This window comes from Sardina pilchardus, chromosome 5, assembly GCF_963854185.1.
Source record: "Sardina pilchardus chromosome 5, fSarPil1.1, whole genome shotgun sequence".
Classification (NCBI taxonomy): Eukaryota; Metazoa; Chordata; class Actinopteri; order Clupeiformes; family Clupeidae; genus Sardina; species Sardina pilchardus.
In genome coordinates, this window is record NC_084998.1 from 13101979 (window position 1) to 13115637 (window position 13659).

Sequence of the window (13659 nt, forward strand, 5' to 3'; positions counted from 1 at the left end):
AAGCATGTCTAATTTTGCACATGGACCATGTTATTGCTTAAAACCACACGGTCGAAACGTCATTCTGTGCTAAAGAAAAGAAAAGAAAACTAAAAAGAAGGATTTCAAGTGTGCAAACCTTTTTCCATTTTTTATTGCTTAAAAGTGTACCTTTGACAACATGCTTTGACTTGAGCTTGAGACCTATTGCTTATCATGATACTCCTCCAAATAACAATGTGATAATGCTAGTTCTGTTTCAGAAGATCTACAAGTGTGTATGTATGTGTTTTTGTGCAGAGCATCTTGATCCGGTGGACTAAGGGCTTTGCCTGCTCTGGAGTGGAGGGGCAGGATGTGGTGCTGATGCTGAGAGAGGCCATTAAGAGGAGAGGAGTGAGTGACTCATGTCCATGTTCATATTTGTAAAGATATAATACATCACAAATGTTTTGCTGTGCATTCATATTGTATATGTTAACATTTGGCATAATGTGTGTTATATGTTACATTTCATATATACTGTAATGTCTGCATGATATCTGAAGTACAGTATGCCTGTATGTGTAAACAACATACAGTGTCCTCCATAGTTATTGGTATTCTTGGAAAAGATGAGGAAATATGTTTGCATTCTTAGTTTTGCCAATGTAGAGTGAGAAGGAAAACAAAATCCTCATGTAGAAATATGTTTCTAACAAAAACACAAGTGCCATAATTATTAGCACCCCTAGAAATGTTATAAACAAAATAAAACTGAAACGAAATATAACTTTATTAGGTAATCAGAGTGTTTGTGGTAATGGTAGCAGATATCTCCATGGCTGTGATTAGTTACAGTATTCAAGATTAGCCTACAGATGAAGTACAGCCTTGGCAATATCTCCCACCAATGCCATATTGAATATTGGCCTACAGTATATACCAAGTGTATTAAAACACTGACATTTTTTAAATGAGGTCTATCCCAAATAATTTAGTTAATCAGAATTTACGCACACCTAGAAGCAAGTGTCATTGTTGTGATATATGTGGATATGTTAGAATCAGAGTAGATTTTTGTCATTCAGTAATACGCAAAGCTAAAAGGGTTCATGTCCTTTCAGACAGAAAAAAATACTACACTCTACAGGGCTATGTAATGACCATGTGTATTCCCAGACAGCACAATACTGTTCTTTCAATTTAACTCTGGTCAGGTTGTCTATGTGAATAACTCGCTTAATCTTATATCAGTGTCAAATTTTGGAATGTCAATATTGATATTTGTCAATTTCCCTCAGGACTGTGACATTGGTTCTGTTGCCATGGTGAATGACACTGTCGGGACCATGATGAATTGTGGGTACCAGGACCAGAGCTGTGAGATTGGCTTGATTATTGGTAAGCTGACACTACTATGGCATAATCATATTAGTTAAGACAGAATATCTGCAACATGTCTTAAACATGCTGAAAAGCTATACATAGTATACAATATTGACATTTAAAATTGACTTTAATTTATTTAACATAAAATGAATACATTGTTTTAAAACACTATAATACATTAATACATATAATTAATTACCTTGGTTAGCACTTTATACACAGAAGGCAGTTCACTCTACTGTGGCTCTGATCTTCATTAGGACCAAATCCATCACCGTCTCAGTGGTGGCTGTTTATAGTATGAAGTTATAATCCGTTCCTAAAATCCTAAATCCTGGCCCTGTCCTGCAGGCACAGGGACCAACGCCTGCTACATGGAGGAGATGCGTAACGTGAAGCGCGTAGAGGGAGCCGAGGGACGCATGTGCATCAACACAGAGTGGGGGGGCTTCGGGGACGATGGCGCCCTCAGAGACATCCAGACGGAGTTCGACGTGGAAGTTGACCGCACCTCTATCAACCCGGGTGTCCACACGTAAGCTACTGCCCTCAAAGCTCTGCCTTTGAGCGAAGCTTGTTTTCTGTAGTATTGCCGCCACCCTTCATTAGTGACACACAGTAGGTGAGCTATTCGGCCTCCAATATAAATTATATCATAGTCAGGGGGGAAATTAGATTGGAGGTTTTTGTCTGTGCATTTCTGGATGATAACATTAAATTTAGGTTGGATGGAAAATAAGAATAGCATGTCTACACATCTAATGGGTCAATTTGAAAGGTTTTGATATTGAATCACAGGTTTTCTGGAATGCTGAGTCAATTTCTAGGGTGAATGAATAGGTTGGGGTGGATGAATGGTCAAGGTGTTGGTCATTTTGAGCCCATAAAATGCAACAAAAAATAACAATGGTTAGAGTTTATTATTCACTTGCTATCTACGGTACATTTTGTCCTCTAGCATTAAGAGAAAGGTCATTCAACCACCTACAACACATACTCTTTAAAAACCTACACTCTCTGTATGCACATAGTTGGCTACATTCCTTCCTTCATACCATTCACAGTCCTATATTGTATACAGGTAGGTGAGCCAATACAGATATGTTTTACTCTGTAATATTAAGGGACAACCAATTAAACAGCAGCCTAAATGACCTATTCTCTTAAAGTCTACATCTTCTATAGACGTTGAGTTAACATGAGTTACAATATGCCCCACCTACTGTCATATCACAGAGCACAATGTTCTCTATTGTATATAGGTAAATCAATGTGTGTCTGTGATTGCTTTTTATTGGAATAAAGACTGAAGCTGCACTAACCAAAGAAATATCCTTTTTCATATGAACGTTAGAAGGAATGGTAGATGACACTCATTATATGAATGGATGTTACACCCAAAATACACCCATAACTAATTAAGACACATAAAACCAACGACATACCATTCTCAAGTAGCATATTTCTTTTCTTTTTTGTTCAGCATATTTCGACACACTTTCTGAATCCAGGATGTGGCTCAGGCTGATATAGATGGATAGATAGCATCCAGGATGTTGCTAGGGGACGCTGTCCAGGATGTGGCTAAGATGTCAGAAGCTAAAATTGGTGACATTTCACCTGAGAGGGTTAAAACGGAGCAGTGATGAAGGATATTTGCCTTCACCAGTTGATGGGTTTTCCCAGATCCCACATATGGTCTTTTGGGCCCCCACTGTCTACTTCAAGGCAGCACTGGCTGGACGGCACTACAGTAGGATTAGGTGGTCGGTGGCAGTACTGCCTTGAAGTTGATGGTGGGGGCCCAAAACACCAAGCCGTATATCACACTTCAGATTTTGTACTTAGACCATTAAAGTAGAGCTTAAAATGAATGTGCTTGTGACATGACCTGTGATACCAATATGCATTTTCTATATTTACTTCCCTGTAGCTTTCCAGCAGTTAGTTGGCCAGGCTGTGCAGTCAGGTTGCAATCCTTGATCCGTGATTATGGAAGTATGGAACTTGCTATGTTCGAACAAACAATGCCACCATCTAGGCACAGGTGTTACAAAGTTGCGTTGTACCACAGTGGTTTAGCAACGACGAAGCCGACTGATGTACAAACAGACCCATATGAAGTGCTGTCCTTCTTATACACTAGGTATGCTCACCAATCAGAAGTTGCACAACTTCAAGAGACATTTGGAATATTGAAGTCCATCAGTTTGCTGACATTTAAAAATCATATCATTGATAGCAATCCAGATCTCAGAAAAATCACAATTAGATATTTTCTCCAAATTGTACAGCCATATTGTAGGCTAGTTCCTGATGGTAAAATGATCGCAACCAACACTACAACCAATTTATCTGTTTTAGTTAGCAAGTGAATAACAAACCATAATGAGTTTTACTGTTGTATTTTGGGCCAGAAATTACCATCACCTTGACCATTGCAATAATAACTTGACACCAACCTCTTCATTCACATTAGAAAATAAACTCAGCACCCTAGAAAAACAATGATTTGATAGCAAAACCATGAAAGACCCATTAGGTGCGGCAATATGCTGTTTTATTTTTTTGTCCGACTCTGTTGAACTGTTGAACTCTGTTGAATTTATTGCCATTCTGAAAACACAGTTTTTTAAGCTGTTTAGCTGGATATCCTCCTGACTGTTATTATCACTATTATTATTGTTATTGTTAGCAGAATTCGAGTGAAATATAGCATAAGATATCAAATAATGTTATTCAAATACAATTGGAAGTAGAATTGCTGAAGCTAAGTAGGTGTGGGCTTGGTTATTTGAATGGGAGACCTCCTTGGAAAACTAGGTTGTTGCTGGAAGTGGCGTTGGGTGGCCAGTAGATGGCACTCTTCCCTATGGCCTAAATTATCGATCCCAATGCCCCAGTGCAGGGGACACTGCAGGAGATGTCCTTTGAATGAGACATTGAACCCAGTCCTCAGTCCTGACTCACTGTGGTCAAGATTCCATGGCACTTATTACAAAGAGAAGGGGGTTCCTTGGTGTCCTGGCTAAATTCCCAACCCTATTCAATTGGTCCCCCTAATCAGCCCCCCAGTGTAATTGGCTCTTTCACTCCCTCACTCTCCACCTCAAGCTGGTGTGTAGTGGGCATTCCGTGCATCACCCAGGTGAGTGCTATGCATGGGTGGTGGTTAGTGAGGTTCCCCTTTCACTGTGAAGCAAGCACTTTGAGTGTTGTGAAAAGCGATATGTAAATGTAATGTTGTTTTGTTTTGTTTAAAAATACATATCAAAAGTACAAATATTTTATTTTTAATGTGTTACAATGTAATGTTTGTTTTGTCAATAATAGAGTGTGACATAATAGACATCCTTTGGTTGGTCACTTGGATTTGGCCTGACCTTTGATTCAAAACACTGTTTTTACAGTTTACCTGATTTCATAATTTTGCTATTGTTAAACCTTTGGATACAAGAGCACACTTTAAATTATTAATAGTATTGGTATCAAATTGCATTGCAATTACAGGAACATTATGTGTATATTAATATATTAGTCTGTGTGTGTGTGTGTGTGTGTGTGTGTGTGTGTGTGTGTGTGTGTGTGTGTGTGTGCGTGCGTGCGCAGGTTTGAGAAGATGATTAGTGGTATGTACCTGGGTGAGGTGGCTCGACTGGTCCTGATAGAAATGGCGAAGAAGAATTTGCTCTTTGGGGGTGAGACGTCAGAAGCACTCTTAACTCCTGACAGCTTTGAGACTCGATTCATATCCGAGATTGAAGAGTGAGTCAACTACTGTCTTATGCCTTTCTATGATGAGATGCCTTTATTTTTGGGTAGATGATAGACAAAGTGCTATTTATTTGTAAACATTTTTGGAAATAAGTATTTGAAAAAGAAATTATGAAAATAGCCCCAGTGACTAGGTGTCTAATAATTGTATAATTAGATAGGTAGACAGACAGATAGATAGATAGACAGATAGAAAGAAAAATAAATAGAGGGAAATTTAGGTTTCTGTGTGTGTTTGTCGGTCATTAGGGAGGACAATGGTCTGGAGAGGGCCCAGCAGATCCTTACTGAAGATCTGGGACTCCCCGCAGGGCCAGACGACTGTGAGATTGTGCGGCTGGTCTGTGACACCCTCTCCACTCGCTCAGCACAGCTATGTGGCGCAGCCCTGGCCACCATAGCCAATCGGATCCGCAACAACCGTGGACTGAGCCACTTGACCACCACAGTGGGGGTGGATGGAACCGTTTACACAAAGCACCCGCAGTAAGTTGAATTTCAACATGGGTTAGGGTTAGGGTTAGACGTGTGTTGGTTTGAAACATTTCCCTGGGTAATAGAATTGCACATATCTTCAGAGCTGCTGGTGGCTTGTGCTTTTGACAAAGTAAAACTCATAGAGAAATAACAGGGGGCTCATAAAATGTTGTGTATTGATATAGGCTGTCTGTATTTGCACATGACTCACAGCATATGATTTCATTCATCATAACATACTGTATTTCACAGCATATCATAACAACATGATGTACTTTATAGATTCGATTTGATGAAACTTTATTTGTACTGAGTCTTTCAAAACGGTTTTCTTAAAGATAATCCAGAAACACAAAGTTATTGTGTACTCCCATAATAATCACCCAATTAAAAAATCAAGACGCAAATTCAGAAATCCCCCGTAGAGGGCGCTGCAACTGATCCAGTTCAGTGATGCGCGGGCTGATCCAAATCAGGCGGGCGACCGCAGTCACCCGCGGTTATGGGTCAAGAAAAAATATTTTTAGTGATATTCGGGTCATGTTTGGTCGGGTTGGTTAAAATAAATATGCCGTTAATTTTTTTACATTAATACACATAATTGTCTTTATAAGAGAAAGACATAATTTGCTAGCCTGACTCTCGCCAGACCCTTGTAGTTCCGCCATGCTCCACCAGAGGCGTTTCGCTGAGCTCCACACAAGGGTCTGGACGCGAGGGCAATCCAAACCCCTGCCAGTGATCAAAAAATGAGCAACCAATCAGGAGCGCCGAAGCGAGTGTTTGATTCAAATAACAATGGCGGCACGCAGCGAGGAGTCTTGTGCTGACATTGATTCTGCTATTTCAACCGTTTTGTCGAATCTATCGAGTATTCATTCACAGAGAATAGTTTTGAAGACATTTATTGGTGGCAAGGATGTTTTTACTCTTCTTCCGACCGGGTTTGGCAAGAGCTTGAAGAAGCCTAGCACGTCATTCAAGATAACAGGCAAGTGGTTTATCAAATCGATCTGGCGAAAGTCAGGTTAATAATTTGCAGCATCCCCACTGAAACGCGATTTTATCCCCCACATTTTGTCACGAACATGTAGAAATGCAGGGAGTCAATGATGTTGAAAGCGGGGTACGCGCACCAAGCTACTTGTTTCTGCATAGACAGACCCTCGGCTACACTTGACATGCAGTTGTGTTCTGTTCTCAGAGCATGTTTTCTCTGTCTATGATCTGCAGCTTTTCTCGAGCTGCAGCTGGCCTCCTCAACAGAAAATTAAGCTACTGAGCAGCGAAGTTGGCTATGCGATGCGTGCTTCCCAAGTCTGATCATTTGCAGCAAGATGGAATGGTATTATGGAACATTGGACTGAAAGAAAAATAAACTAAAAGTTTCCCCAATCAGGAAATACTTAATTTAATGTAATCAAGGCATATAGCCTACATTGGTATGAGCATGCAATGTGCGCGTCCAACTTATAAAGTGGCTCGTTGGAAAGCTCCACGTCTGCTCTTTCGTCCAATAAAGGTCTCATCTCGCTGCAATTTGGTGTGTTTTTGACGCACTCAGCGGGCTCTATGGGTTTTGGTTTTTGTTTTGGTCCATTGATGAAGACGTTAATAAAGAGTTTCTTAATAATATTCCATGCCTGCATTTCATTCTTGGGAGAGCTTCAATTAGGTATTCATGTGAGGAACGGAAGGAAAATCCTTATTTTTTTTCAATGTTGAGTCAAATAGCCTAATTTTTGGATGAATGCTGACACGGAACAAAAAAAGGTAGACTAATGCATGTTTCCCAAATGCTGAGCAATCACTAGGCTATATAATTAGGCCTATATTGTTTTACATGCATATGACTCTTAGATACCAGTTTTGTGTAGCTCAATAACGCTACGACTAAGTTAGACTACTTTTTACAATAAGCGGGTCGGAAAGTCTGAGTTGCGGTCGGGTTAGTTGAAAATGGCGGGGCGGGCCCGGCCGTTTAGACACGCACCCGTGCAACACTGATCCAGTTCAATGACGGCTTGGAACTCTTTGGTCACTGCTTCTGTAGGCTATGTGAGCATGCAAATCTGTGCATTAAACCAGTTTGGTAACATTATTCTAGTCTGAAGACTAGTATGCACACACCCACACCCACACACACACACACACACACTAGATACCGCATAGTAGCACATAATATGACTTCCGCAAGGTGCTGCATACTATCTGAAGAAAATAATCATGCTTCTAAATTTCTCTCCATCTCCTACTTCTGCAACTCCTTGCAACCTCAAGTCTTACTTGCTCTCCCCTTGGTTTTGCCTTTTGCCTGTGTGTGTGTGTGTGTGTGTGTGTGTGTGTGTGTGTGTGTGTGTGTGTGCGTGTGCATGTGTGGGTGTGTGGGTGTGTGCGTGTGTGTGTGTGTGTGTGAGAGAGAGAGAGACTTACACTTAGTTCCAAATAGGCCTGTATGATACAGCTCTGGAAAAAAATGAGAGACCACAGCACATTTTTCATCCTATAGTTGCTGAGTGACATTTGAATTAGTTGACATAGTTATTATTGAAAATGTAGAGACCACTGCAAATTTGAATATAACTCTCTCAACTCATTTAAATGTCACTCAAATGTAGGATGACATCAGAAAAATGTTCAGTGGTTCAGTGATATTATCCAGAGCTAGGGATGTAACGATACACTCAACTCACGACTCGATATGGATCACGATTTTTTGTTCACGATACGATTTTATCACGATTTTTTTTTTGATATTGATGCTGTTTGAAGAGGTTGCTCCAAAGAAAATCAAATTGCACCACTCCCTCTCCTTCCAAAGTATTACGTCCTACACCTCTCCTCTTAAAATAAATGGCAGGCCCTAAGCCCTACAAAGCAGAAAGGCAGTAAATGCATTTTTGGTCGAAAATTAGTTTATTATAATTTTCATGACATTAAAGTTGTTATGAAGATTCAAGTATCAAAAATAAGCTAATGTAAAGTAAAAAAAATAAATAAACCTCCAATAACTGCTACATTAACTACAACCATAAGGCTAAGCAACAGCATAACTTTAAAATGTTTTTTTTTTTTCAGTTTGCACTCTGCATAGTTACTGCCTTTTTGCTTTGCAGGGCAGTTAACTGTTATATGCTACATCATTATAGTTGTTCAAGTGCACACACTAAATGGAGAGCTAGGATTAAAATTCAGACTGTGCCTTTAAATAGGCAACTTTTTCCATCTATCAGCACAATGCTACAGTAAGCCATTTCCACTAAAAAAATCAGCTCAATATTATGTGCAAGACTGATGTTTACCAAGCATGCAAACGTGTTAATCTCTTAGCACTATCGTCATACGTTTTCTCATAGTGAGATGGCTATCCCGACATAATGTTCTGATGTAGCCTACATGGGGCGCACGGAGGTGAACGGCGGGACAAACGCGAAATGACAAGGTGTTAACTAAATTGAGTAGACCTAAGGTCGACAGGCTTTGTGGTTAAAACGATGAAAACCAGTAGGTTAGTCTGTCACAGCTAACTTCGTTCAAGCACAGTAGCTTAGACTAGTTTACACGCGCAGAAATTAAAAGTCAATATCAGCATCACAAGATTGCTGTCATTATCGGAAAATCCAGACATGTCAAACTGGACGCGAACGCGTGGCAAAAACAAAACAACTTCAAACAGCTTGAAAACACCACATTAAAATCCAAGCATTTTCAAGGATTTCAAGCACACATACGAACCCTGACACACTCTAGTTCAAAGTTGTTGCCTACCGTCGTCTTCCCTCGTTCTGTGCCCCGTAGCTAGTGACATAAGTCACGTGACTCATCGCGATTCATTTTTTTATCAACCGGTGCGAATCGTCACGCATTTGTATCGATTTTTATTCGTGTCACGATGCATTGTTACATCCCTATCCAGAGCTTTATGAATATCAGGCCTAAGTTTGGGGTGGGGTGGAGTGGGGTCCGTTCTCAGCGTCTCTCTCAGCCAAAGGGTCCTTGGGCTGAAAAAGGTTGACGACCCCTGTTCTAAGCAATCAAAGAAAGTACTACAATGAATGAAAGTCATTCAAATAATTATGGCATAACAAGCAGTGACATCCATGTCATGTGATATTGTGATATTCATCTACTAAGGCCACATGTAGTAACTTATCTTGTTTATTCTTCAGTTATAGCGACAGACTTGAGGAGACCGTTAAAACTTTGGCACCCAAATGCGACGTGAAGTTCATAGTGACAGACGATGGAAGTGGCAAGGGTGCTGCTATGGTTACGGCTGTTGCCCAAAGACTGGCTATTCATTCCACACTGCTAGAGGACAGCGATGGAGACGAGGAAGAAGAAGAGGAGGAAGAGGAGGAGGAAGAGGAGGACTGAGATGATGACTGATTTAAACTACTGTGCTCTTTGGAGGCTGTTGTGTTTAAAGATACCTTCATTATTAAAATGATTCATAATTGATCATGTTTGCCCTCTTTTTTCCAATATTTTTAATCAGTGGGGTGGCTTAGAAACAGGAGCAAACGCATCTTCGACGCAGCATCTCGTGACCGATATGAAGGGGAACTGACAAAACCTTGTCATAATCCATCAACATTCCATTCATGAGCTTCTTTCTGACATTTAACTGAAAGTTAAAGTGCGTGCGTTAATATCAAATATCAAAGTACATGATAGAAACACTTTAAACCACTTACAAGTGTTATGTTGACAACATTATTGAAACAATTACAACAACTGTACATGAAGAAACAAGCCATTTGGCCCTGGACCAATAGGGTATTCTATTTGTCCGTTCTATTGGCTCCATTCTATTTTGAAGACTTCTTCAAACATCGTCTTCTAGTCTTCAAACGTCTAATTTAAGGCTCTCACAAATAGATTGTATGGGCATATTGTACATTTTCTGAATCAACAAAGTGCCTTGAGTATTGAGGTTGTTGAATTTTGTGTCCCTGGTGTTTTTAATGGCAGAGGGATAAAAGAAAGCTTATATAGTTTAGGCGAAAATTGTGATAAAATGTGTTATTTCTGGTTTAAAGAAGTCATGTGTCCTCTGAGTTTGTCAGACAGATTCATTACTGTGCTTAATTAAAGCCCCTTTCCAATGATACCAGGCACCATATTATAGAATATTTACAATATCCCTACTATGACCCTAAACCATATACACCAGATTTCAAAAACGGAATTTATCTTAGGGGGTTAGTAACTTCATGAGCTGAAAAAAGTGATTTCGCTACCACTCCTCCACTGCTATCATGATTTTTCTAGGGTGTATACCTTGCCTTGCCATACCTTCCCTTTGTCCCCCCGATGATACCGATCAACCCCAGCTGGCTCATGGACTACATAGCATTCATTCCTGACACCCCTGGCCACATACATACCACAACGAAATACACTGTTGTCCAGCCCCACCCCATATTATCAGTCACTGTTCCTGAGAAACATGTTCCCCCAGTTACAGTTGCATGTCATGCAAACTTTTTCAAAGGCATAAAATGTAGCAAACAGACAGCTATGATATAAAAACTAGACTAGGCCTATTAGATTCCTTTTGGAACCTTTTAGAAACGTTGGTACCCAAATGCGACGTCAAGTTTATAGTGACGATGGAGGTGGCAAGGGTGCTGCTATGGTTACGGCTGTTGCCCAAAGACTGGCTATTCATTCCACACTGCTAGAGGACAGCGATGGAGACGAGGAAGAAGAAGAGGAGGAAGAGGAGGACTGAGATGATGACTGATTAATCTACTGTGCTCTTTGGAGGCTGTTGTGTTTAAAGATACCTTCATTATTAAAATGATTCATAATTGATCATGTTTGCCCTCTTTTTTCCAATATTTTGAATCAGTGGGGTAGCTTAGAAACAGGAGCAAATGGCCTCAGCGGTGGCGCATCTGGCTGGGGCACCTGCACTGCACACCGGCGATCCGGGTTTGATTCCCGCCCCGTGGTCCTTTCCGGATTCCACCCCGACTCTCTCTCCCATTCACTTCCTCTCATTCTCCACTGTCCTATAACATTAAAGGCATAAAAGCCCAAAAAATACACTTAAAAAAACAGGAGCAAATAATGCCTGATTTGCATATTTAAACATGAGAAACTTGCAATGTTTCACCATAATGACCGATATCAGCAAAACGTTCCCACCCACAATCGCATAATTCTTGTTTTCACATAGGTTACCTGAAGATGTCACATATTGTTCTCAGAAACTGTTCATACATGCGGCAAAGTAACAAGGGGAGCTGTCCACGTTAGTAGTTCTGAAAGGCCCACTAATTTGGTGATGTCAGGTGACTGTAGGCCTACGTCACACCATTAACACTTTGAACATTAGTTTCACTTAGTTTACAAAAATAGAAAAAAATGACATCTGCATGTAAGCCTCCCCTCCATACGTTTCTTACACCTTTTTATGTTTGTTGCCAGATGTAGCTGAACTTCTATTTGTCCGTTCTATTGTCTCCATTCTATTTTGAAGACTTCTTCAAACGTCGTCTTCTAGTCTTCAAACGTCTAATTTAAGGCTCTCACAAATAGATCGTATGGGCATATTGTACATTTTCTGGATCAACAGAGTGCCTTGAGTATTGAGGTTGTTGAATTTTGTGTCCCTGGTGGGTGTTTTTAATGGCAGAGGGATAAAAGAAAGCATACAGTTTAGGCGAAAATCGTGACAAAATGTGTTATTTCTGGTTTAAAGAAGTCATGTGTCCTCTGAGTTTGTCAGACAGATTCAGTACTGTGCTTACATTAAAGCCTAATTAAAACCCCTTTCCAATAATACCAGGCACCATATTATAGAATATTTACAATATCCCTAAACCAGATTTCAAAAACGGAATTTATCTTAGGGGGTTAGTAACTTCATGAGCTGATTTCGCTACCACTCCTCCACTGCTATCATGATTTTTCTAGGGTGTATACCTTGCCTTGCCATACCTTCCCTTTGTCTCCCCGATGATACCGATCAACCCCAGCTGGCTCTTGGACTACATAGCATTCATTCCACAACAAAATACACTGTTGTCCAGCCCCACCCCATATTATCAGTCACTGTTCCTGAGAAACATGTTCCCCCAGTTACAGTGCCTATAGAAAGTCATCATACCCTTTTGAAATAGTTACTTTTTTTGTCTTACAGCCTGAAATCAAAACCCATTTTTAAAAAAATATTTTCCAGTTTTATTAACAAATTTAGCTGTACAACATCAAAATAATGAAAAAAAAGTAAACAGTTCTGAAAATTAATAAAAAATTAAAAACTAGAATAACAGGGTTGGAAAAGTGGGGGCAACATTATGTTTTGGGGATGTTTCTCTTCAGTGGGGACTGGGCAATTGGTCAGGATAGAAGGGAAAATGGATGCTGCCAAGTACACCAAAATTCTTGAGGAAAACCTGCGTCCCTCTCCTAAACAGCTGAGGATGGGGAGGTCATTCGCCTTCCAACACGACAAACATCCTAAACATACTGCCAAAAGAACAAAGCAGTGGCTTAAGGATAGGATGGTGAATATCCTTGAGTGGCAAAGTCAAAGCCCTGACTTAAATCCTATAGAAAATATGTGGATTGACTTGAAGAGAGCAGTCCATCGTCATTCCCTACAGAATTTGACTAAATTTTAACAATTCTGCACGGAAAATTGGGCAAATATTCCCCTATCTAGGTGTGCAAAGCTATAATAGAGACATATCCAAACAGATTGATGGCTGTAATGAAAGCAAAAGGAAGCTTGACAAAGTATTAAGTCAGGGGTATGATGACTTTTCCAACCCTGTTATTCTAGTTTTTATTTTTTTATTAATTTTCAGAACTGTTGACTTTTTTTTCATTATTTTGATGTTGTACAGCTACATTTGTAAATAAAACTGGAAAAGATTTTTTTTTAAATGGGTTTTGATTTCAGGCTGTAAGACAAAAAAAGTAACTATTTCAAAAGGGTATGATAACTTTCTATAGGCACTGTACAGTTGCATGTCATGCAAACTTTTTCAAAGGCACAAAATGTAGCAAACAGACAGCTATGGTATAAAAACTAGACTAGGC

At 39.9% G+C, this 13659-nt stretch overlaps 1 protein-coding gene across 1 annotated transcript in view; it reads left to right on the forward strand.

Moving 5' to 3' along the window:
• Positions 1–13659, forward strand: part of LOC134079787 (hexokinase-2-like) — a 40335-nt gene that overhangs the window by 3476 nt on the left and 23200 nt on the right. Inside the window, exons 6-11 of the mRNA XM_062535862.1 lie at positions 280–375; positions 1263–1362; positions 1702–1885; positions 4960–5115; positions 5374–5610; positions 9771–9976. Coding sequence (XP_062391846.1) covers positions 280–375; positions 1263–1362; positions 1702–1885; positions 4960–5115; positions 5374–5610; positions 9771–9976 — 979 coding nt within the window. The remainder of the gene's footprint in view (positions 1–279; positions 376–1262; positions 1363–1701; positions 1886–4959; positions 5116–5373; positions 5611–9770; positions 9977–13659) is intronic.